Source organism: Aplidium turbinatum, chromosome 4, assembly GCF_918807975.1.
Source record: "Aplidium turbinatum chromosome 4, kaAplTurb1.1, whole genome shotgun sequence".
Lineage (NCBI taxonomy): Eukaryota > Metazoa > Chordata > Ascidiacea > Aplousobranchia > Polyclinidae > Aplidium > Aplidium turbinatum.
Window position 1 is genome coordinate 7,814,620 of NC_137475.1, and position 27,257 is coordinate 7,841,876.

Sequence of the window (27,257 nt, forward strand, 5' to 3'; positions counted from 1 at the left end):
ACAGCTAATTTGTCAAGATTTTTAATTTTTGTTAACATATTTGTTAATATTTCTGGTCTAGTTAGCCCGGTGTCTGGTCAAATGTAACAACAATAATATTTTTCCCACAGGGAGATATGGGTGCGCCTGGCCGACCTGGACAGCCTGGACGTGGTGGCAGACCGGTAATTACTGGATAAATGATCTGTTGTTAATATTTGCCGACTGATTTAATATAGAATATGGTCAAGTCTTGTTGAACTCTTTCAACCAATTACATTTGGCCAAGCCAGATTGTTATTTAAATATATGTTCATTAAGTTTATTAAACTAATTTACGGCCGTTTTTGTAGTTTGACTCTCAAAACAAATTGTGGCATTAGACAAATAAAATCTAGTTTTTGCAATTTATTATCTACATATTTTTGCAAAGATATCGTTTTTTACTAACAGTGTGGTGTGTCTTTACGAAATCAGTAAAGAAAATGTTGCACTCAAAACTATGTAAAATATAGGCTACGTAGATCACTTGTGATGTAGGCGAGTATATTACTTGTGATAAGTTACAACAAAGTCATACTATAAAAGTTCATTATAGAATTAATCAGAGCCTCCTCATTTTTAGGGACTCAACGGACGCAAAGGAGAGCCTGGAAATAACGGCGCTGCAGGTAATCTAGATTTGAAAAACAAGCAGAGTGCAGGCCTTTACAGCAGTAGCCTATATTTCTTCGGCTGCCGAGTGTAACAAGGACAGTGACAGACACATGAGGTTGGGCGCGTCAGTATGGCACCACTACTTCATCAGGTGTAGTCTGTTGGTTATTATTATGCGCTGTTTATTAGATGGTTTCTTTTGCAGATGTATCTACAAGAAAGTACTCCAACATTCGAGATATGCAAGACGATTTTGAGGTTTGTTTCACAACAAAACTCATTTAAACTTGATAAACAAAAGTTTTGATAGCACGACTAAGTGCTGTATGTTGTTTACTTGCTTTTTTTGTTTAGGCCAATTTTCGCAATTTTTGTAAGCTTAACTAATTTATTTAATTAAAATCTAATGTCAATGCTGCCCGGAAACAAAAACGCATGTGTTCAAGAATAGATCCTTTTTTCTCCAATCAGTTAACCAAGCGAAGTTTTGACATTGCTACTGTTTATTTATTGCATGTTATCGCCTTGCATCAACAACACATGAACTGATGTGTAAATAATTTACTGATCTTCCAGCTGCCCACATTGCACAATCAGTAGCCTACTATGATTCGTTATGTTACTTTTGTTCCTTTGTGTCTCACCGGGTGAACATCACCATTAGCGATTGTCGAACACAATACATCTCTGTTGTCTTTCTCCGGTTAATAAAGAAAGACACCAACAAAAAGTACTTAATTCCACACAAAACAAAACACTCATGTTTCAGTTTATATATATTATAATACCATTATTATTATCTTATTGAATATATTATTGTCTTAGATCCGTCAGATCGGGTCATTCGCCTTTGTAAAAGATCGAGAAGATGTTTACGTTAAGACTAGCCGAGGATGGAGCAGGGTGCAAATGTACAGACCTATTCCTCCCCCTACAGTAGAAAAGGTACGTCAAAGTCAACACAATACAAAAAACTGACAAAAACGTTGAAGAAATTTTAAAATAACTTCTGCAGATTATGATCGGAAAAATTGTAACTTGCAAAAATGTATTTTTAGACTTTAGAAGTAACAACAACAAGAGCGACAACAAGGGCCACAACAACAACCAGGGCCACAACAACTAGGGCCACCACAACCAGAGTACCTACCACTACTCCTACCCCCACGAGAAGACCGGATCCGATTGTTAATTCCCCTTCAAAATCCCTTAAACTTGTTGCTCTCAATTTCCCTTTGAGTGGTGGAATGGGTGGCATTTCCAAGGCAGACAAACATTGTTTCAGCCAGGCTAGAAGAGAAGGTTTTCCTGGAACATACAGGTAACTTACCGTACATAAAAGTGTTTTTTCATCGCCTTTTTTGAAGTTTGTCGTGTGTGATTTTTCCTGAAATGCTTCATAATTTAGTGAAGCTTCATAGTGAAATGTTTTTATTTGAATTTTACGACCCTAACCCTTTGTCGAGTTTGTGCACTTGCAGAAGTACATCCTCCAATACAAACTCTAGGCTACTTATCTATTCTGAATAAATAAGGTCCGTAAAGCTATCTGGTCAGCCGTCAAACCGATGCATTAGTTCCAAGTTTTAATGCGTTAGATTTGCAGCTGCTTCTTGTCAAAAATGCAACTAGGCCTCAAGTTAAATAGTTGCTATGGTGTAGGAGTTTCGAAATACATCAATCAAAAGTTTTGCTGATGACTGCCCGATTCAAATCAGAAATTCTCGGTACAATATCAAAACTTTTGTGGTAATTTCTGGCTCGTTCTTGTTGAAATTGAGCCGTGGTTGCACGTCTCAGCGTCTTCACTATGACAACACTTTTAAATGTCATTCGAATCTATTCAAATAGTTGTAGGCTAATAACCACAATCGTCGCCTATCTCAGAAACATGATGCATGGACAAGTGGCTTGATACCACAACCTAAATGTCAAATATTTCAATAATGAGGTAACTCTTGGCTGTTAAATTAAACAGTCTGTAACCTTTAAGATCACTTGAAAACAGTGTCCCTTGAATTTTAGAAGCACCACTTGAAAATCTTCTTGTAAATCCCAAGATCCGTGAAGTGCTGGTACAAAGAAGGTGTTTGAAATCTCTTTTGTAACGCTTGGATGGTTATAAGTTGACTTAACGTCATCTTCACCTTTCAGGGCCTTCTTATCGTCACGTGATCAAGACATTCGCTCCATCGTCAGGCGAGAAGACAGAGACAGTGTTCCCATTGTCAATGCTGCTGTAAGTTTTTGCAAAATGATGCAGTTGACAGCAACGCGTGTAGACTTTTTCGGACGTACAGTATAGCCGGAAAGTTTTTTTATGTGTTGAAGTTTTATATATTAAAGGTGAATCAAGTCACACAACCGGATTTAACAATCTGAACATACAAAAAATCATTAATGAAGAAGTTGTTTAAGTGTTTTCAACGCAACACTGTGTTTTTGTAGGTATCCTCCCACAGTTGAATAACTTTTAAAAACGGAATTAAACAACAATATTTAATCATAAGCCATCATAGCGTCCGGTGCTTAATTTAAATACAATTTATCTGGTTTTGTCACATTTTCATGAGAATTTGTTTTCAGGGAGAGTTACTATTCCGCAATTGGAGGGAGGTTTTCAACGGCGACAAAGCTAAAATAGATCCATCCAAGATCCTTTCATTCCAAAGGCGCCAAGTGATATCAGACGCCAGATGGTGGGTTTAATATGGGTTTACTGTAGGTTTTATATGGGTTAGTTATCTATATGTGCTGGGTGTGAACGGGGTGAGATCACAAGGCTAGAACTTTTAATATGCCAAGAATTTTTAATTGAACTATTACCGGGTTTCTCTCAAGAAAAATTGATTTTGAAACAATGCAAAAAGACAACGATAATGCCAGTAGTCAAGGTTGGCCCACGTCCATTCCAGCCAGCAGACGTTGCCGTTTTTGCACTGTTTTAACGTGTTTTTTTCTGGCTGGGATAAGTTCTAAGTCGATAGTTTCAACCAATTTTGTTTCTCATTTAAATTTTTTGTTGTTGAACACTTTTCTATACAGTATAATAGCTAAATAGCATACATTCGAACAACGTTTTTATTTCATTGCAACTTAAATATAATGCTTTTCTTGCAGGCCGTACAAGATGCTGTGGCACGGATCCTTGGAAAATGGGCAACTTAACAAAATGCACCATTGCAACTCCTGGTTCACTGGTCACAGCGCTCTGACCGGCCAAGCTGCTCAGCTGACGGACGGAGAACTGCTTGGGCAAAACCCGTACGGCTGCCAATTCAATTTCGTTGTACTCTGCATTGAGATTAATACACGGACTCTGAGATATAAGAAAAGATGAAAAGCCGTCAGCACAAAGGATCTTTTAAAGATTTTAGACAAAGACTTCTTTAAGACACAAAACATTTGGAAATATTAAGAGCAGCCAAGTAAAAATGATCTTCTTTCTCCTTTTCTTTCTTGAATTTTCTTGTTTCAAAATGCGCTCCTTTCCATCGCTGCAGTGACTTGATGCAACGTAACACTTCACCATTGTTGTGAGGTTGATCTCCCCCAAATAATGTTGATCACGTAACTGTAACGTCGCATATAGCAACGTTTCAGCGTACAGATCAGGTGCAGTTACTTTTTCCCACTGGAAAGACTTTTATAATAAATCACCACACAATGTTCTTTTATTATCATTGAAGTAAATTTAGTTATCAGTTGTTATCAAAAGAATAATCGATTGATTAATTATTTGTGAACTTATCGGAAGCAGAAAAGTGTTTTTTTACATCTTTTCTACGTCACTAGAGGTTGAAATGGTGTAAAAATGACATTTTTGTCAGTTTGGGTATTGAAAGAAAGCGTTAATCTGTCACGAAAGTAACGGTTTTGCTCCAGCCTGTAAAATTCACCATTTTTGCAACGTAACGTAGAAACGATGTAGCAATAGAAACTTTTTCAGGCTTGTGAAAAAAAAGAATATCAATTTATCATTACGCGACGTTCAAATTTCATACCATTTGTTTTTGTCATCATTTATGCCTTGGGAGACTTTTTGCATAAAATCATTTACTCAGCAAACCATATTTTTTGTGCATGCTAATGGTGACGCCACGACTACGCCATTCTTAATATGACACATGAAATTATTGTTGTTCCGTTTAAGTAGTCCATGATCTATCATAAAAAAGACGATGTGTGTTTTGTTGCTTGTTAGTTTTAGATGGGGTAGCTTGACATGAATAGACGTTTAATCTACGTAGAAATGGTTTTTTTTTGAAACAGTGCTTTGTTTCAGTATATGTTCTGCCATTCAGTTTTAATCTTTGTACAAAATCACAAAACATGGAATTGCTTGCTTGGGGCGTGTGATATTTTGTCAACTTTCTCAGTATTAGTTTTTTTTCTATCTTTTGGCTTCTGAGCCACTAAGTCAATCGTTTCTTACATTGATTCAACGTTGCAGAGGTCGAAAAGATCTAGTTGGCTCACTTGGTTGTATGTGGTTTAACAGATTTTTGACTCATGTTCAGACACACAGCTCCCCAGACGGCAAAATCCATCATTTTTACAACGATTCAACGTCTGCTGTCTGGGTCTCTTTCCACTTGTCTTCACAACTTGTAAAAATTGTTGTTTTTTTATCTACATTTTTCGACGTTTCCAGACATTAAAATGATGTAAATGCGGCACCTTTAGCAAAATGGAGTTTTGTTTTCAAGAATCCTTAACCTAGTTTCCAGTTTGATTTCAAACCATCCTCACCATCTTAAATGTATGTTTCTTGTTGATTTCATAGGTATTGTGTCTGTTGCATTCATGATTCAATGTTATGTGTATTTTACCATCTTTTAACGTTGTAGCAACGTGAAAGGTGATAAATCAAAAATAAGGCTTTTTTTGATGTTTTTTCTCCAAAAATATTTTCAACAGCATCAAAAAACGTTAACTGCACGTTTTTTCAACTCCGAGTTCAAAAAATTGTAATTTTACATCGTTAGACGTTAAGATGATCATATCATGAAAATTATAGGAACGTTTTTCATTCCTCGATTTTTCCCATTACTTCAACACGAATGACATGTAATCAACATGATGTCAAAAACTGCTTGAAGAAATTTTAGTGGTCCTAACTACCAAAAGTTGCCTTTTAGACGTCGTATTAACGTTGAAACGATAGCGGTAACTGTTGATGTTCGGAGCCTTGCGAACTATTTGTCGTTGTTATAAAACAACGCATGATATACGTCATAATAAGTGGGATTTGCATTAGTGCTCTGTAAAGACTGATGGCAAAATATTATTTGTATTGTAGTAACAGTAAGCAACATCAGTTTTCAAAAACATCAGGTGAAGTTTGTACGCATGCAAAATCATCCCAAACAGCAAATCAATTGTTTTTTACATTAATTCAACGTCTGTAAATTTAAAAACGACTGATTTTCTGTCTGGGGTGGTGTTTCTGCTGATTTCATTTGTTACTCTGAGTTTATTCAATTGAAAATTAATAAAATTCAATCGAAAGATTTATTGTTGCCTGTGTGGCAGCTTGCGGCAGCCTTCCAATATTTGTTTTGCCGTTAGGTAGCGCACTCTCAGTTTTAGCCAGTCTGATTTGTTCTTCCTTTGTAGCAAAAGTTGATGGTTGTGGCTTCCTATTGCTTTTCCTGATAGAAAAACAAGACATTTTAACATAAATTATCTTTCTAATCATAGTTAACATGGATTGTTTATCTATCGGCGTGGAATGTAACGCTATTTTATTTTGAGGGAGTGGCTATTGTTACCGTGAAACGCGCGTAACTGTGCGACGGGATTTACGCATGCGCGATCGTTGTGCATTGAACCCCTCGCAACTTTTGTGGAAACTATAACCACTGCCTTTATTTTAACTTGCAGCATTAAAGTAACAACACAGTTGGAAAAAATGCTTTGCAATGTGTTAATCTTACAAGTTTTTCTTTTCAATTGTATCCTTTTATTCATCTGATTAGCAAATAACATCGAGGTTTTTTGCTAAGATGTAAAAAAATTACTTGTAGGCAAGGCTAGTGTTCACCTGTTTCTATCAACGGCTGTTGATATGCTTATTTTGCTTTTTGTGTATGTATCATCAGTAGAGCGACAACGCTTTCAAAACAAGACACACATGGTGGGCAAAACAGTAAAACATTGCGTATGCTTTTATAATAAATATCTGCACAAAGACGAACCAAGAAATGAATGTGTGAGCTACAACTATTGTACTAATGTTTTGATCATGTAGTTCCTTCTAACTTTACTCATAACCTGACGAGATTATCAATAACACAGAAATGATTATGTTTAGTGATACGAGTCTAATTCTTATTCGGTATTTTTAATAAACGAACATTTAGCAAATTTGTTCAATTTGAAGCAGTGGCTGATTACACCGCATCAAAAAAAAAAAACTTTTCTGTGACCTAGCTGAGACTTTCAACTGTTTGCTGAGCTGATCTCGCAAAACTAAAGTCAGATTTTCTTCTATCAGGTCTAGTTTGTGAGATAAGTTCTAAGTGAAAATGCCATTTTCTGTATTTTTTTAAATGTTACGTCATAGCCTAATATCACTGCGATTAACTTTATGTACAAAAAGAGGCAAATTAATTCTAAGCGATCAATGGTGATGCTTAGCAGTCAAGAGAACAGGGTCAGGTAGTACATTCAACAACTGCTCACAGTCGCGCTACTTAAGTATCTGAAGTAATAAAATTAGGACGTTTAGCACTGCGAGTATAATAAGATGGATCATTTTCAATGCAGATCAATTAACATGCCGGTGGAGTAGAGGTTAGCGGTGTGTTTCAACAACTAGCTTAAGATAGGAGTCGAACCACGATCGCATGATTGAAAAAAAGCTTTTATCAACTACGCCAGGAGTTGACAAACAGTGGGTCGCGAGACCATCCACTTGAGGGTTGCAAACCAGTTTGAACTTACAACTGTATAAATATAATTTGTTTGGCAAAAATAAATACAATCATATACTCTTTGATGTGCTAAATTTCATACAATTGTGTACAAGAAAATTTATACTTTCAGTGGTAGTAGACTACAGTAGTCCCCGCTTATTGAGCCCACGGTTAATAGGTTTGCCAGCTTATTAAGCCTAATTTAGTCCATTCCGAAATTACTAAAGGTATAGGAGTGGCAGAGAATCGCCCCCCGCTTAATAAGCGGAGACGACCGTATTAAAATTGATTCTGAATTACAAAGTATTTTGTGCAAATATTATAGCCTATGCTTCTGAAACGTTTGGGTTGCAAAGATTCAAAAAGATTGTTTTTTGGGTTGCGCCAACAAGTATTTTCGGACCCCTACACTACACCAAGGTTGCCCAAACTCCAGCACGCGGCCTCATGCGGCCCACGAACACTTTCTACATGCCAAACTTTCCAGTGTAAAATCCGCAGGTGTTATAATAGGCTACATTTACCTACGTTCAGGGCCATTGAGAGGATATTGGGCTTGGTACCAATGACATCCTCGGGCTCAAAATTAAGACACTTTTAAGAAAACAACTTACTAGGCTATATCCTATGAATACTCGATGGCTTCAAGTTTTCGGTCCCCTAAAATCATCCCGAGCCCGGTCTAAAAGTACCCCCTAGACCCCCCTGTCAACGCTACTGCATACGTTTTACTGTATTTAGATAAATGTCATTAACCATAACCCCAAATAAGTCGCACATCATCAAAGTGCAGGTCAATCGCTTTTTTTACAGTTTGTGACAACAGAGAGGTGCATTGATTTTTGCTGTAGGCGATGTTGCTAGTACAGACTCTCGAATTTTATGATAACTTAGCTGCAAACTTAATTCTGTAGTCAACTGAAGTAATTTTCGATGAAGCAATTTATTAATAAAGTGAGCGCCAGTGGAAAATAAGAGTTTAATTCTCTTTAGGGAAAGGTATTTTTTTACCAAGTAATATCCGTACCAAAGAAGTTTAATTTTAAAGATTTTGCACTAGCAAAGAGGAGCTCCATGTTCGGTAGCACATAGGCTACATTTGCAAAAGCACCTTCTCAATTTTAAAGTGACGCACAGAAAAGAAGCACTGAATGCCTGTTGACGCCGGTCGTCTACCGAACTTAAAGGAGAGATTGATACAATAGGCCTAACCAAACGCAAGAAACCATACATTGCTTTGGTTTTCTATTTTGCTGATGTGTTGTAGGCTCAGGGCCGGATTTAGCTGATGGGGGCTCCGGGGTACTTTTAGATCGGGGGGCCCCCGTGCAAAAAATTTTTTCGCGTCTACGGCGCGAAAAACCATCTCTACGTCCACAGTAGCATCAGTCCAGTACTGCACAGCATTTTGCAGAAACTTTAAAGGCCAAAAGGAAAAAAATAACACAAAATCACATTTTTTTTCACATAGGGGGCCCTTCAAAAGTCGGGGGGCCCGGGGCAACTGCCCCTTCTGCCCCCCCTAAATCCGGGCCTGTGTAGGCTAATATGTAGGTAGCCTATTTATCTTTTTTACTGGCTGAAAATCACTTTTTTGGGTCGCAAACAAACTGAAAATAATTTTCTTACGCGGCAGTAATTCAAGAAACATTTCTCAACTGTACCAGTGTTGGGATTTATTTCTCGCAGTGTTGCACCACCCTGCAACCAGGTAGGCACTGTGACATAGGACAGTTTTCCTTGCGAATCAGCTGATTTCTGTCATGCGACTCAGCACGTGATATTTTGACCGATCTACTCGAAAGATTTTTGATAGAAAGAAAATTAAGTGAGTGTATCGTCACAAGCAGCGTGGCCTAATGGGTTAAGGTTAGGGCAAGGGAATAGTCATTACGATTGCGTGGGTTCGATTCCCACCCTCTGCTAATGTTCTTTTTTCTTCTGCAACTGAACTGAGTGCAAGAAGGATCTTAATGACTGTAATCAATTGAGTTTATAAGGAAAATTGTCCTACCTTTCTTAACCAATGCGCCGCGGCGCAACGGTGGCAGCTGGTTCGGACGAAAAATTGTCCTATGTTAAAATGCCTACCCTGCAACCACACCACTAAAACAAGACACTTTTGAAAATGAAACAAAAAAATTCGAAGGAAGAAAAATATTATTAATATATATTATAATAGCTCATCACAGGGCTGTGGACTGTGGAGTCAGGCGAAAACATACGACTCCCACCACTCAGTTTACAAGTGGACAACTTGCCAGATTTTTGAAAGTTTACAGTCTTTTAAAAATTTTATGCTTTTTTTATTTTTTTTACAGGCACTTCCATTTTCGGGTGAAGTTTTGAGTGCAATACAAGAAAACAAGCAACATTATTTTGGAATAAGATCGCAAACAACAATTTTTTTGCTTATCGTTTTGTATCAAGCCGGAGTCGGAGTCGGCCTTTTTGACGACTTTGTAGATTACACGCCAAAATCCCTATGACTTCAAAACTCCGACTCCGCAGCCCTGGTTATTATGATCCTTTGAAACTGAAAGCACAAACGTAAGTGTCTCAACCAATTTAACCCTATAGGCAGTGTTGGGCGCGATAACTCATTTTTCAGTTAAGCGATAACGATAATCGATAAACGAAAAATGCCTAAAGCGATAACGATAAACGATAAATCAAAAAAAAGTTAAGCGATAACGATAAACGATAAATTATCGCCGATAATGTCCGATAACGATATTTTTTTTTGTGATTTGCGCTGCCCCATCCCATGCAGCACGAACTGTCTTCATCAACATGACGAAAAATCAAACATAATGTACTGTAAAGGGACAAAACTTTTTGTAAGTTATGCATGAATAGAATCGCAACAGCGGCAGTGGCAGTGGGTATCGAATCTTCAACATCTTGATCTAGAATCAAACCACTGAGGTAACCGCCGTGCTTATAATTATACCTTCAGATACCAGTTGGATGCTTTTATCAATTGAGTTACACTGCCGCTTACGTGCAGTAGGCAAAATAGTTAAATCAAATGAAAATACCATAAAAAATTCCAAACTTTGTATTTTGCTTTCTACGGGCTGTTTACAGCAAAGTCAGCAATAATTGAAAAAATTCCAAAAAACGCAAAATGCTTGAAAATTTATCAGTAATCTTAAGCGTTATTGGTAGTAAAAATGTGCATACTGTGAAATCCATCAAGCTTGTCAAATTAGTCGTGTTTGTTCAAGAACAATAACATAATTATCGTAATTTACTGATAATTTCAGATAAATTTTTCTGTTTTCTTTGTGAACACCATCATTAAAGCAATGGCAGAACGCTGAGTTGTTGAGATAAGAATTACAATATAGGCACTGTATTATTAGTGGGAATAAAAATATTTGATTGAGCGTTGGCTATGTCGCATAGGTAAATCGTCGTCGTATCCAGGCTTGCGCCCGGTGGTTGAAGATTTAGATTAAGTAGACGGGAAGGCAAGGAAGCCAATCTTCATATCCACCTTCAGGCATGCCTTTAAGTGTCCTGCGAAAAACAGTGAGCCAGCGAAGGGCAGGAGCCCTTTCGATTGTCGTTCCAGCGCTCTCACCACTCGGCTATGCAGCATAGGTAAATGAGAAAGGTTATACTGTATTTAGCATAATTTTACCACGCAACTGTATGCTCATGAGCGGTGTCGAACCGGCGCCCTTTCGATTGCCGTTCCAGCGCTCTCACCACTCGGCTATGCAGCAATTGCAGCATAGGTAAATGAGAAAGGTTATACTGTATTTAGCATAATTTTACCACGCAACTCGATGCGCCTATTGTCATGCAAAAACTACTACAAGATGCAAAAAGTGTGATGTCGGTCTGCATGTCAAATGCTTCAAGCAATATCATATTCTGCAATGACTTGTTTCAGTGATGGTGGCGCGAAAGACCATGTTTCCGATGTAAAAGCGGCCTCGTATTGCGACACTTTCATAAACCACTTCCAATTTCTTTCGCTTCGCTTCAAAGGAATCTATACCGCCTGTGCGCTTACATTTTAATTGTAAAATTCACTCGCGATTGCCGATTGCAGCAAAACAACAAGAGACTTGTTGCATGCATGTCATTGCATTGCAATTTGCAACTCTAAAAATTATTGTGTTGTCAGGGCCGTCGCTGCAGGGGGCGTGCCCCTCCCATGACAACGACCTGTGCACACACACTTCAGGCACTGAAGAAGAACTGGTTTTAATTTTAGTTTCATGAACTAGGTGGCTAGTAAAAATATTACTTTTCATGTTCTTTCCACTTGTGTGTTGATCCGAAATAAAATTTATCGGCGATTAATTATTATCGGCGATAATCAAATATTGCCTTTGGCGATAACGATAAACGATAACTGAAAAAATAATTAAGCGATAACGATAAGCGATAAAAATTTATCGCCGATAATTATCGCCGATAATTTATCGCCGATAATGCCCATCACTGCCTATAGGAGGGTAGGCCTAGTACTTTTTTTTTTTTTTACAAAAGTGCGATGTCACTTGTGTTTCCTCCCTTCCCCTTATGTGTGCATTTTGCTTCAAACCTCAACAATAAGAACCAGAGGTGTAGTGTACAGGATCAGGAGTTTTGAAGTATTTAGGAGCCAGAGTCTTGTTTTTTGGCTGTAGTCGGAGTGAAGCCGCGAGTCTAAACTTCCTAGCAAAAACAAAAGCCGGATTTGGAGCCGGAGTCTGATGTTTTGCCCGTTGATGCTTTTAACATACAAATATTTACACTGTAGCGTAGGCCTATACTTGGCGCAGTTGTTATTTTTGCAACTTCCAGATTTTTATTTTTCAAGCAGTAGCCTAGGCCAGGGGTGTGCAACCTTTATTCCAGGAAGGCCAGATATAAATAACTGGGTGAAACCGCGGGCCGCACGTTTATTTAACATATGATTTCTAGTAGTTGCAAGCACAAAAAAGTAGTTTTTTTGTTATTCATGTTATTCTTATGGCATTATTAGAGGTTATCTCCTTGCAGAAATAATAAGTTAAAACGCATAAATTTCTGAAGAAAACTGCTATTCAAATTTATTGTCACGCCGTCTTTAAACGAGTTCAGTGAGAAGTTTGCAGCTGTTTTTTTTTCCCGACGGCTTTTTCCAAATTTACTTTAATGGAAGTGCTCCATAGCATCTTTTCACATAAGAATATAAGCTGGGTGGGCAATTGCCCACCTAGTCCCTTTGCTTGCCCCCCCTAGCCATTTCTTTGCCCCCTAGGTTAAGACTAGGTGGGCAATTTTTAAGACCTAATTTTTCTTTAAATTTGATCCTAGTTTTATCTTAAAACAGCAAATATATAGTTTTTTCTACATTCTTATGGAACACTTCACTTCTGCGATGTATCAGCGCTACCGAACGTGGGAATTGATTGTATTTCATTGCAGTTATTTTTATATATTTATGTTATAGCAACATAGAGTGGCATCACTAGATGCCTACATCATTTTTTAGGATCGAAACCTGCCAACGCAACTACTTCGCGATTCTCACAGCTTTTACCATTAATGACTTATAGACCCAGGAAGCCAACTTGAAAGTGTAACCCTACCCCTATGTCATCAAAGTAGTCGTTTCCAATTTTGATAAAGGTGATTCAGCAATTGCTTCTTAACGAAAAATGATAGGGAATATGTTTTGGTACGATGGGAGTCGTCGTAAGTTATTTTTACTTGGCTAGGGCTAAATTAAGTACAGTTTCCCTTTAAGTAGATCTCGTTTTGTAACTCTGTTCATTTACTTCTTTCCGGCTTAAAGCAACTGAATTTTCTTATTCTTTCTTGGTAGCCTACGCGGCCTATGTGTAGGCTAATGATTAGGGCCATTTTTATTTTGACCAAAAAGAATTGTTTTGACTTTATTTATTATCAAATTTTGACTTTACGTTGACCTAACAAAATTGCTTATTTGTAGAGGCGACACTTCTTCCTTGAATTGATACCATAGTTACCCAAACATAATATTATGTTGGTTTCAGCCCCAAACGTGATCAATACAAGGAGCTTGTTCAATAAAAGTTTGCCTTGATTGCGATGCTTAATTGTTGTCGCTCCAATTCAGCTTGATGGCGTTTACTTTTCCTGTGGCTTTCAACAAAATACTTTTTATCGCACTTCATTATAAATTTGCAAAACTTGCACCTTAAAGAACCCCCGGGAGTTGCATTAAATTCATCAGGAAAATCTCGACAAATCTGTCTAACTTTCTAACTTCTGCTGAAGACGATTTAGCTTTCTTAGGCATTTTTGTATTACAGAATGTCAGTAGGGTATTCCCAAAATCCAAACTGTTGATCTTCAAAAAGACCACGTTTGTGAAGAGAAAGTGTTTTATAAGAATAATTAAATACGTAGCCTAACAATAAATAAACAGTGGAAAATAAGCAACAAAAGTTATCCAAGTGGGCATTGTGACATATTTCCTGCTTTCATGGGTTAATATGCGTTAATTGTGTCCCAGTTCCTGATTTACAATGCTTCCACGAGGATTGTGACAAAAATTACTCTAAAGCAGGGCTACTCAACTGGCGGACCGCGGTCCGAATCGGGACCTTCTGGGTGTTGATAGTGGACCTTGAGCTTTTGGAAAAATAACCTCATTGCCACGTTTCAGAGGTTCTTTAAACAGATTTTTACTGGGAGAAAGCAATTTTTACTATGATTATCCTAGTTGCTGGGGGGCTTCGACTCCCAGACTCCCCAAATTTTTCTCAGAAATCCAATTCGAGTTACGTTTTACCTAAAAAAGTGGTTGCGTGGAAAATAACTTATTTACCGGACCGCTAAAAGTATTCAACTTGTCAAACTGGACCTTTATTAACATTGGTTGAGTAACCCTGCTCTAAAGAAACACAAAAGTTTGTCAAAAGCCGTAATTTAAAAAATTTTGACTTTAGTAAAAATTTTGATTTTATTGTCAATTTTAACTTTACAGTATATTGTCCTATAAACTTTTTAGAAACAGTCTTCTTGGTGCTGAAAACAAGTTTATTCTTTGATTCGTGGACAGACAAGGTCCTTAAAAAATTTCGACTTTATTGACTTTTGCGGGCCCTAGTAGGCTAATGATGCATTAGAATTAGCAGGTCAGACTGAGCAATAATGTTTTATCAGCTTGTTGATGTTGTAGCGATCCATTAATTCATCATATAAGTTTTCCTTTCTTTTAATATTGTGAACTAGTTTAACTTAAATTTATTTCCTAAACATTCTGTAATTTTCCATGCACTGCTCCCGAAGTAAATAGAAAAAAGGGAACAGAAAATAAAATGATTTGTTCGCATTTGGTGAGAGCTCAGTTGGACCAGTTCAGCTCTCAGAAAACATTAAATTGATTGTTTAGTTAAAAATGTAATAATTCGTAATAATGTTTCCCTGTTCTGCAATTTTACTATTCTATAATGTATAAATTCAATTTGTGTTAGAGACCTACAATATTATATGAACACCTTCTGATAACTTAAAATTATAATTCGAATAACAATTGTGTGGAAATTAGATAAAGGAGTCAGATAGCTAAATTAAATTAGATAGATAGAATTTTCATCAAGTAGTCAGAGAGCCTTAATATCAATTCAAACATAAACAAACATTCTCATACTTAAATATAATTAATAAATATAACCACAATGTGTCGCTGGTAGTTATTCATTATTGTTATTGTATAATCTGTGCGGACTGCTCTGCAGTTTGAAAAAAGTGCAAAGTGATCTTCTAAATTTCCAAAAGATATGGAAAATGATTTGCAAGACTAAATAGCCTAACGGTCAGGTACCCAAACCTTAGTCATCAATGACAAAAAATTAAACCTTTCCTAAACAAACAATCACTTCTCTCCATTTACCATTCTCTAGTTGAAAGTCAGATATTATATTGTATCTCAACCTGGTGTCATGGAAACAAAACTACATTGCAAAAGCTGCAACGTACATGCAATAACTTTCTTCGTACTGTATTTGACATTGACCGCAGAGAAAGCATAAAAGGTATAATGGAACTCAATAATTTAAAATCAATTTACCACATGAAAAATACAGAGATTGCAACTTTCATGTTTAAATATTCAAAAAAGCTACTTCCCACAACATTCAATGATATAATTATGTGTAAACAATCAAGTAGCCTAACAACAAGAAGTAACTCTCCATATATTCCTATATATTGCAGAATTGACACCTGCAAACAATCAATACGGTACATGGGGCCAACAGTTTGGAACAAGCTTCCAACTACCATAAGAAATGAATGTAAAACTGTAAAAGGCTTTAAATCAAAAATGAACAAGCTAAATCTTCCTTGAAATAATCTTATCTAAGTATTACATACACCAAACATACTAATATTTCTTTGCCCGGCAATGATAGGCCAATGTGTGTAGATTTATTAGCAAAATAGTAAGGTAGTAGGTACTCCTACTGGCTTTCTTGTTCTTGTGTTTATTGTCCACAGAAGTTCTACAGAGTCTGCAGAAGTTTTTCCATCCTCTTCGACCAATCGCCATCTTTCGGTGAAGCGGTGGCCATGTGCTCCAACCAGTTGTTTTCTTTTATATTAATGTCTTGGACTGGATCGTCATGCTATTATCTGTTTGTCTGCAATTTTTTTCTACGTAATATGCCGAATTGGATTTTTTTTTTTACTTTGTTTTGGTTTAACGTGTAAAGCATACGGTAGGCCTAACCCAAATTTCTCATATTACTGTGACATGCCACTACTACATCCCAGCCAGCGATGCCTGTCATTTTTGCATTAATTCAACGTTTGCTAACGTTGGATCGGTGTGGAGGTGACGAGTTTAGCTGACTGGGGTCTAAAATTATCGCTCTATCAACGCAACTTTGTAACAAAGCACGCTTGATATCTTCAAGACATAAGTACTTTCCTGGGTATAATTGGATTTCCGCAAGATGATGATGTTGTTTTTGCTAGTTTGTTTTATTTGTTTTTGTCATTGTTTTCAAGTCGTCAAGTTATGGCCTATCTATTTTGTGATTCGTGCAAGGCATGGTGCGTTGCGCTTGAAATGGCTTTGCCCGTGGTAGGATTTCTTTGTGGGGTTTTCTTTGCCTGCCTTGCTCTTATTTGCTATGAGCTAAACGCATCAAGACGTGTTCCCCTTACGACCATCAGCACTCTTGATAACGCACCATGGCCGATCTTCATAGCAACTGTCCATACAAATCTTAAATATATCAGGTAAAGCTATGTGGGCTAATAAAGCTATAGCCTAAATTTATGTTTTTTTATTTTCCCTTTACATCTTAAATTTTTCTGAAGGTGTTGCGACCGTGCCAAATTTTTTTTCAACTCAATAACTTACTTTGGTCACAAGCACGTTTTAACGTTCGCGTTTTGTCGCTTCTACCTTTTTCTCGACCTTTGCTATGTTGACGTGTATTGTTTTTGATATGATGGTCAGAAATAAAAACAACTGAACTGAACTGAACTGAAACAAGAAAAGTGATAGGACAAGCTGCATAACAGGTTCTGCACTATTTTTTTATTTCAAAAATAATTTTTTATTAGGCATAACAGTTGGGAGAAAACTTTGCAGCTTTTTTCGATTGAACTTTTTAGATTATAAAAGTGATCAAGTAACGTTTTGATACGGTACTCTTCTCATTTTGAACTATTATATTTCTTTGGCAGTTAAAGAATGAACAGCTAAATGAAAAGCTTTAGCATACATCTAGAACTTATGAGCCTACCTTTGACCTTATACTTATAATATCCTTAAGGTTCATTCAAGCAGATTATCAATTTGTGTTGTGAGTAGCCTACCTCAAATTTTGTGTGAGATTTTAAAAGTCTGAATTACCGAAGTTTGTTACCTGATTTTCATCAAAATGAAATACCACTTCTTTAAAATAATCTAATTTTGCAAAGATTCAACTCACTATTATATCTTAGCAGTTGTGTGTCGTATATTATCATGTAGCCTAGTTGTTTCTTTTTACTTCAGTTCAAGAGATCTCTGCAACTAAATGTTGCTAGATTAAATTTTATTCGGCTATATTATTATATATAAAATATTGTGGGAGGAGATGAATATAGGTATCAATAAGTCTCAAAAGTTTAGCCTAACTATAATATGTCTTTTTACCCACAATTTTCCTGAGAAATCTACATATTTAAGCTACATGTTTTACGCTCGGAAAAAATGCCCTTTTTTCCATCATTTACGCGCGAAAAGTGGCCTTTTTTAACATAATTCGGGCGTTAAAAGTGCCCTTTTTTGAAAATTTGCCCACCTAGTCCCAATTTGTGAAAAGATGCTATGAAGTGCTTTCAATGCAAAGTCCATTTTCCAAGTGTTCGTCTGTCGGAACCGATCAATAGGGAGATTTCATGACGCCCATTTAAAAAAAAAATTGTTTGCACAAATACGTTGTGCTAAAAAGAGCCATTTTTGAAGCAATGGATTTTTCCAAATGTGGAAAGTCATCTTGGTTGAGATGTTTTCGGTAAAAATCGCCAAGATGCATTTCTAAATAAGACTTTGCTTTCAAATCCGTTTTCTCTTGAAGATCAATCAGTTCAAGTTGGATATCAGCTGGTGCTTTGTCAATATCTGTAGCCTATCGATTGGCGAAGAGAATATACCAAACAAATATTCATGAGATTTGAAGTCCTTGAAACGAGACAAACTTCATAAAACAATTTTTCAAATTTAGTTTTCTTCTCGGGATGCATTCCATAGTCTCTCAAAGTTGGAAAGTAGAAAAGATTTCCTATCTGTATGTGAGCTTTCCAAAGTCGTAATTTGTTCATAAAGCCTTTTATGTGACCATACATTTTTACGTTCCAAATAATTAAACACAATGGATTAGCGGTGGCCAGTGGGAGATTTCTAAAATGGTTATTAGAAGGTGCGAAATCTACAATAATCAATTCGACAATGAATTGTTCACACGTACCAGACTAAACTAAATTATAAACAGGTTTCGAGGGCCGCACACAATTCAAAATTGGCACATCTTTGCGGGCCGCATCTGGCCCGCAGACCGCACGTTGCACACCCCTGGCCTAGGCTATTTTCTTTTATTGAAAAATATGTCTTTCTTTTCATGACAGGAATAGGGAAGGTATAAGTGATGTTATTTATACGTAGTAGCCAATAAAAAAATCAAAGTTTTGATTAAGGTTTATGTTTTGCGTTTGGATTTGCATTGAAGTTTAGAGTCAATATTTCCAAAATATTTGAAGCAGGAGCAGGGGTGGATTTAGCTGATGGGGGGCCCGGGGCACTTTTAGATCGGGGGGCCACGTGCAAAAAAAAACTTTTGCCCCTACGGCGCGAAAAACCATCTCTACGTTTACAGTAGCATCAGTCCAGTACTGCACAGCATTTTGCAGAAACTTTAAAAGGCCAAAAGGAAAGAAATAACACAAAACCACATTTTTCCACATAGGGAGGCCCTTCAAAAGTCGGGGGGCCCGGGGCAACTGCCCCCTCTTCTCCCTCCTAAATCCGGGCCTGAGCAGGAGTGGATTTGAGCAGGGATTCCTAAACAAACCGGGATGCGAAACTCCGTTTGTCCGCTTAACAACAGTAGGGCTAACGCGAAACAGCGCTGCAACTGTTTTTGAGCATATATCTGATACAGAACTTACTGCAGTTTCTGTTTCAAACATTCTAGAAACACTTAGTATTGGTATTACATAGACTGGAAGCAATATTGGTTGATTACAATTTTTCTACACCAAAAAACTATTACAAAAACAATAATTCAAAAGTCAAATAAGGGTGAAACATCACTTCTTAGAATATTAAAAACACATAATAAATCGAATATGAAAACCTAGAGGTTTAAGCAGCAGTTTTGTTGGAGCTGGCACTCGTAGCTTTTCGAAGCTTTCCAGGCATCATTGCTGGTGTTTCATGTTTTTGTGCGTTGAGCTGTTTGAGTTCGTTTTTGGCAAAACAGTTAAAAACTATCTCCAAAGTTAGTTCAAAATTGCAATGTCCTCCTATGCAATTCTGGCGCAGCATAGCACAATAATGGATAGACTCATGTTCAACATTGTTCACTGCTGCTACACATGCAGAGCGCTGATTAGAAACTGACATCATTTTGGATTTGGCACCTTCATCCGATATGATAGCAGTATAACATTGTACAGCTAGCGTGATTACTGCAAAACAGAATTCAGAAGGCACTGACAACCCCCCTTGGTCTGCCATTTCAAATAATTTGGAGTGGTCTTCTGAATCACAATCAGGAAATGGAGGGACATCGACATCCTCGATCTTGATGAGAAGATCTCTGCAGCATTCACATTTCCGTTGGCGTGTAATGCTGCGTGCAATGTAGCCACTAACATAAAAAGCTACGTTTGCATCATTTTAGGACAAATCTTCCAGTCCATGCACAGCAACGATCAGCAAATGTTCGGTCAACCACTTTACTCCTGGGTTGTCTGCACTTCTCTCTCTACCACCATTAGCATGCCGTGAAGGCATGACTTTCTCATTATTCAGCCTTGAAGCTGCCAGCAAACCGTGCTGTTGCAAAACACTCAATGTCCGAATTTTCTTCTCCGCTTCGATAAGCTTCTTTATTGACATAAAAAAGTTACCTCCATTGGCTTGGCGGTACCATCCAAAACGTCCTTCTGTGGGATTTGAGGTGAAATTTTCCGGTAAAACGTACCGAAGCTTAAACTTTCGTCAAGTTTAAAGTCAACTTTTGTCTCAAGCTGCTGAAATTGGCCAAGTTACAGTTCTTAAAATTGTAATCAGTAGTCTTATCTGTACAGAGTAGGCCTCCTACCTGCTAGGGTATTGATTCTGTGCTGGTCAAGTAGGTTACTAACAGAGGTGGGCAAAGTTACTTTCAAAAGTAACTGAGTTACAGTTACAGTTACTTGGCCAAAATAGTAACTGAGTTACCGTTACAGTTACCGATTTCAAAAATGTAACTAGTTACAGTTACTAGTTACAGTTACTAGTTACTTTCAGTTACTCATAAATCTCAACATATACGCTGTAATCCAAATTTAAACAAACAATTATTTGCGGGAGGCGCATCCATTCTCCTCAACATTTATTAGATGTATCACGCACCTTGTGGTGCAAATTTTTTTCTAGTTAATTCTTTTTCTAGTTGCCTTTTCCTAATGTAATTTGTTTTCCGTCTGTCTGTTTTCCATACTATTGCTTATAATCGTTGCGTGTTTCTTGATGCTTATAGTCAGTTAGTTATAGTTACTTTCAAAAAGTTTAAATTTATTGCAATTTATACATATTTTCAGATTCCTGATGAGGGCTTAAGTTAAGCCGAAAACGTTTGACTGTTAAACTGCTCGTAAAAATGAAAAATTTATTGTTGTAATGCTCAACTCTGTGGTATTGTTGTGTTTTGCCTGTCTTTGGTACAAAAAAGCAAACTCGCTTCCGAAACTATATTCTCTTTAAATGCTCGAAACAAAGGAAATAATTTGTTTTCCCTGCTATAACTCGAAGTTACTTACACATCGACTTCCGATTTTGAATCGAGAAAACAATGATGTAATTGTTCCAGACGGTTGTTCGCCTGGTCAAACGTCATGTAGAAACCGTTCGGGTCTACTGAATATTACGTCATGGAAATTCCTAAAACATGAGCCAAAATTGCACCATCGTCCGTAAGACCTGTGTCAAACCGGTTTAAACCTGTTTCAGTTTGAAACCTGTTTGGACATGAAATGTTGCGTCGTGCTACTGCTGGCGTGCCTTTGAGTTATCACAAATTTTTCTGATTCATTCTCGAAGTTGTTTGTTGGAAGTCGGTCGCACATTTAACTGGTTTATTTGGTGCTTGCTAGCTGGACAAATTCTCCGTCTTTTATCCAAGTAATCTGTATCGTAGTGACAGTTTTAGAGGTGTATCGCGTTGCACCCCATTTCGATAGCCGCGGGCTAATTTTACAGAAATACACTGTTTGAAAAGAAGTTCAAGTGTGTGTTTCTTCGGTCATTATATACAGACGAACGGATTCGGGAACTTTATGTTAAAATTTTCCCACGAAGAGATTATGGTTTACCGCTGTGACCATAAAAAATAAAAGACGAGTTCTTGTCAGTTGGTAGGTCAAGAAGAAATTAAAGCAAAAAATAAAAATAAAAGACGAGTTCTTGTTAGCTGGTGGGCCAAGAAGCACTTGAAGGCATAAAAATAAACGACGTGTTTGTTGTCAGCTAGTGCAGAAGAACTAATTAGAAGTACAAGAAATAATAAAAGAAGATTTGTTGGTTGGTAGTCTACACTCTTACAGAAGCAAAGAAAAGTAAAGACATTTCTTCTCAGTTTGGTACTGAAGAAAAATAACTTTGACCTTCATTGGCAAGAAAGAAGATTAAAGACAATCCATCTGTGCTTGTAGATTCAAGTGGAAGAATCCAAGCAAGTTTTGTGGACTTTAGGACTTCATACTCGTACAGCTACGGTATCGTGCATTTAAATTCTTTTTTGTATTTTTACGGTCTTTGCAGTTAAGTTTTTTATAACTACTGTAGCCTAATAATTTTGTGTGTTTGTGTAACTTAATTTTTTTAATTGTTAAATTTAGCCCCAACATTTAATATGTCTACACTCGGTGGCGACAAGGACTCGACCGCCGTAGACTCGACTGAGTTTAAGCCTGATGATGTTCTTTGCGGTCGGGCAGGCCATTCTGGGGAGGGGCCCATTAACGATGAGGCTAAGTCAGTTCGAGAGGCCCGGCATCTTAGACGGGATATTTTGACTCAAATTGGGAAACTTTCTGTGGCCCTAGGTTCTTTGAGTGATAAGCAGGAACTGTTAATTTTTAGATCTAAGTTATCTACTTTAGAAGAGGAATTACGGCATTTCCATGCTCTTTTGACTAAAATCTTTAACTCTGCGATCTTGGCAGAACTTCGTGATAGGGTAGACCCCGAATTTAACTCGTTAAAAAATAACTTTGAACAAAAAGAAAGTGAGTTCTCAGATATGTTGGATGCTGACATACATCCTGAGGATAGCGCCTCAAATGTAAGCACTAGGATGTCTATGACTTCGTCTCGGATAGTGGCACAAATTAACCTGCAGCTAAGACGAGAGGAGCTCCAGATACAAGCTGAGGCCGAAGCGAGAGCTGCTGAGGCTGCCGCGAGAGCTGAGGCCATTCGAGCTGAGGCTGCCGCGAGAGCTGAGGCCGAAGCGAGAGCTGCTGAGGCCATTCGAGCTGAGGCTGCCGCGAGAGCTGAGGCCGAAGCGAGAGCAGCTGAGGCCGCCGCGAGAGCCGAAGCGAGAGCTGCTGAGTTCGCACTCAAAGACGCTCAGTTGAGGGCTGAACAACGTAAAGAGGTAGTTTTAGCTGAATATCGATCAGAGGTGGGCTCTCGGCGTAGCTCTAAGAAGGGCTCTTCTAGGCATTCCAGAAATGAACATCAATCGCAGTTTAATTTACATAACCTTTTCCAAACGCCCGTTCAACCTGTGAGTGGACCAGGGCAATCCACACGTTTTCCAGCTGTTTCAGGAGGTCTCAGGGCCGCGGCTAAGGGTCTTCTGAATGCTGTAGAGCCAAGGTCTGCGAATTACAACCGAACTCCTCCCCCAGAGCGTACAGGTCACGGGGCCGCCATTAGTAATAATGCTTTGCCCCCTTCACAGTTTTCTGCGCCGCTAGGTTTTGATCGCCCAGCTACACGTAATTTGGGTGGTTGTGAGAGGCGTATTGCGTCTCCTGATTTTAACGTGTGTGAGGATCGTGGTCGGGCTGTGCATGTGACTGAGCCCACTCAGCCCCTTAAGGGATATAGCTTGTCTTCTCCCGCTAAATCGAGTTCTCAACAGCAGGATTGCTTTTTTGAATACCAAAATAGTAGGACGTTTTTCGATAAGGCGGCCTTGATTGGTTACGATGGTAATAATATGCCATTTATCTTTTTTAAAAATCGTGTTACGGCCTTAATGGCAGCTTCGCCCTTTAAGGGGACTTGTTTGACTTTGTTACAAGCAGCTTGTGTTAGGACAGCTGCGCAAACGATTGCTAATTTGGTTTCTGACACCCCTGGCTTGTCAGAGGAAGACAGGATAGAAATGTCGTTAGCTCGCTTGTCCCAGCGTTTTGGGGTTCGTGGAGGTCTTTTTGCAGAACCGGAAATTAGAAAGTATCGCTATGGTAGCAAATTGACTTCGACCTCTTCCAGTGATCTGAAAGAGTTTAAAGATGAATTATCGCAGTGTTTGCTTTACGCGCAAGCTTATGGTCAGCGTGACAAATTGGAAGGACGTTTTGTTTTGGATTTGGCTAAGCGACTCCCGTTTGACGCTAAGCAGCGTTTCTTGACTTTTTAGGTGATCAGTATGGTGGCACTAATGAGCCTACTTTTCAGAGTTTGTTCGATTTTGTTGTACGAGAGGAAACGCGTAAGTCGACTGATTTTAGCATTATGCTAATGGGCGATTCTGGTGAGTCGCAGCATTTTAAAAAGTTTGGCAAAGAAAAATTGCCTTCATGTCCGGTTAGGCAGACGTCCGTAAAACCCCACGATGATGTGATGTCAGGGAGTTCGCAGTACTCGACTGTTGTTGGCGCACCGCGCGGTGGTGAAGCCAGACGTAAAAACCTACCGGCATGCATTTGTTGTTCGTCACGTGGTCAAGTTGAATATCATTTTTTGTCTAATTGTAAAGAATTTTTGCGCTTGACACCTAAAGATCGGAGAGATGTCATTGTGAAAGCTGGCAAATGCTTGAATTGTTTGCGCCAGCATATGGTTAGGGATTGCGTTCATGCAAATAACTGTCGTAAGTGTGGGCCTAACAACGATAGGAAACACTATTTTCTTCTGCATGATTTTTATGTGACGTCACATGATTCTCTGGATTCTGTTGGGAAAGATGATGCTCGTGCCAGAGTTCCTGTGCGTAATGTTAAGATTGGAAATGTTAAAGCAGCCTTTAACCGCGTTACTGCTGCTCGTGTTTTGAATCCAATGACTGGCAAATCGAAGTTGGTGTATTGTCAGCATGATCCTGGTTCGCAGTTGACGTTTGTTTCGAGTGACTTGGTGTGTGAACTTGATCTTAAACCGTACGATAAAGCGTCGTTTAAAATGGATACCCTGGCTGGTCAGAAAGCTACTTGTGCTGACCTTGTCAAACTCAACATCCAGTCGTTAGAGACAGATGAACTGTTTTGTGATATAACTTCGGTGGTTAACCCAGCTTGGGCTGATGATGTTAAAACTTTACCGCATAAACAAGATTTAAATGGTTTCCGTCATTTTCATGACGTGAATATGTTTCATTTGAATGATTGTAGTACTGTAGATGTACTGATTGGCAACGACAACGCTTATTTGATGTGGGCAAAAGAAGAACGTGTTGGTGAAAATCGTAGTGAACCGCATGCTTTACTCACTCCTCTCGGTTGGTTGGCTTGTGGTGGTAAGTCACCCTTAGAGGAAAGCGTTGCTAAAGTGTGCAGAGTGCAGACGTCTTCAGAGTCGGATGTCATCTCTGGCTTTCAGCGTAAAATTGAGTCTCGTGATATGGAAATAGCAGACCTGAATAAAGTCATTCAAGATTTGACGTTGCAAAATGAAACCTGTGAATTGTCTCGCAATGATAAGTTGGCTAGAGAACTTGTTGAACCGAATATTGAGTTGAAAGATGGTCGATTTGAGATACCTGTTCCGTTGAAGGAAGATATTGATCTACCTAACAATTTTGTGTTGGCGTCAGATAGAGTTGCTGCTTTAAGGAAGAAAGCTTTAAAACAACCTGAACTTCGTGATTTCCTTACTGACACCATGAAAGATCTTAAATCAAATGGCTATATTGAGCGTACTGGTGAAGCAGGAAATGTCAAGGGATTTGAATGGTATTTACCGTACTTTGTTACGTCACAATTAAAAAAGCGCATTGTTTACGATGGCAAGTCTGAATTCCGAGGAACTTGTGTTAATGATGTAATGTTTTCGGGTCCTGACTTGTTAAACCCTCTGGTAGATGTCTTGGCTAGATTTCGGCTTGGTAGATTTGGTCTCATGGCTGATGTGACTAAATGCTTCTTTCAAATAAAGTTACCTGAGTCGCAAAGGGATTTGTTTCGTATATTGTGGTTTGAAGATGATGACCTTGAAAATGGTAGGATGGTACCATTTCGTTTTTGTGTACACCCTTGGGGAATAAAGAGTAGCCCGTATATCGCTTGCTTGGCTATAAAGAAAATGATCGAGCAGAATCCCAGCAGTGCTGGTGAATTGACTCTCTGCAATATTGCAAATAATATGTACATGGATGATTTTATATTTTCGGCTGATAGCTTAGAGGAAGCTCAGCAAATCACTCATGAATCAATTGCTTTGTTTGATAGCTGTGGGTTTAAACTTGGTAAGTGGAGTGCTAACAAGGAGGCTATGATTGTCTTGTCAAATTTGGATAATGAGATGCTTTCACCTTTGATTCGTGACATTGACTTTCAGACTGAAAATATGACTTTGCCATCAGCGAAGACATTGGGTTGTGTGTGGCAAACCGAGTCTGACGAGATGCGTATCGCATGTTCCTTAAAGCCCTTAGCTAAACACACGCGCCGAAGTATGCTCAGTCAGCTTGGACAAAATTTTGATCCGCTAGGCTTTGGAGCGCCATTTTTTCTAAAAGCACGCCTTATACTTCAGCAATTGGCGATAGACAAGTTTGATTGGGACACCGAGGTCCCTGATAGCTTTGTTAAAGAGTGGGAGTCGTGGCTTCGCTCTTTGGACCTGCTTAAGGATTTTTCGTTACCGAGATGGTATTTTGCAAACTCTGGTGTGTGCAGTCCGGATGATATTGTTTCATATCAATTGCATGGGTTTAGTGATGCTTCGAATCAAGCTTTCTCTTCTGTTGTTTACTTACGTAGACTGGTTAACGGAGTTCCGAGTGTGTCTTTCGTTCTGGGTAAATCTACCATTGTTGTAAAAAATCAGTTTTCTTGGCCGATAGCTAGGAAAGAGCTTGTTGCCGCTTTGAATACAGCAAGACTCGTGAAGCAGGCCTACGAGGCATTGAAGATGCCCGACTGCCTTAAGTATTTTTGGTGTGATTCTCGTACTGTGTTGCAGTGGGTTAAAAACCCTGATTTACGTTTGAATAAGTTTATTACGCGTCGAGTTGAGCATATTTTATTGTTGTCTGGAGCCCAGGATTGGCGTTTTTGCCCTACCGATATGAACCCAGCTGATGTTGGCACACGGCCAAATCTTATTACAAAGAAAGAATTTCGAGAGTTGTGGTTGAATGGTTCTAGTCTTCTCTATCAGTGTGAAGAAATTCCATCTGTAGAAAACGCCACTCCAGTACCTGTCCATAGCCTATACCTTCGTGACGAAGAGGGGTCGCTCGACGTTGGACAGGGTGGCCTTCACAGATTGATCGAGGCCGCACCTTCTTTGTATGTTATGAAAAAGAGAATCGCTTATTTGGTTGCTTTTGTTGAATTTTTGTGCTGTAAAACGAGAAAGCGTAGCTTTGTGAAGCCAAAACTGGATGCATCTTATCTTAACAGTGCTTCAGAGTTGGCTGTGAAGTTTGTTCAGAAGAGCGTGTATGGCGATGTGGTACATTTAATGACCAAACGATCGCCGGATGCCCTTGAGGAAGTGATAAAGCGAGGTAGTGTTGGCGCTTCGCAACGTGAGAAGGAACGCTTGAAAGAATTACGTTCACTTAA

General features: G+C 38.5%; 1 protein-coding gene across 3 annotated transcripts in view; it reads left to right on the forward strand.

Annotated features, from left to right (window-relative positions):
• LOC145769307 (uncharacterized) overlaps positions 1-6,153 on the forward strand; it is a 56,850-nt gene extending 50,697 nt beyond the window's left edge. For all 3 annotated transcript variants that reach the window (XM_082580900.1, XM_082580899.1, XM_082580901.1), the window contains 8 exons: positions 111-164; positions 605-650; positions 842-894; positions 1,462-1,581; positions 1,695-1,957; positions 2,791-2,875; positions 3,223-3,335; positions 3,757-6,153. In XM_082580900.1, coding sequence (XP_082437026.1) covers positions 111-164; positions 605-650; positions 842-894; positions 1,462-1,581; positions 1,695-1,957; positions 2,791-2,875; positions 3,223-3,335; positions 3,757-3,976 — 954 coding nt within the window. In that variant the 3' untranslated portion in view covers positions 3,977-6,153. The remainder of the gene's footprint in view (positions 1-110; positions 165-604; positions 651-841; positions 895-1,461; positions 1,582-1,694; positions 1,958-2,790; positions 2,876-3,222; positions 3,336-3,756) is intronic.
• Positions 6,154-27,257: the final 21,104 nt, after the last annotated feature.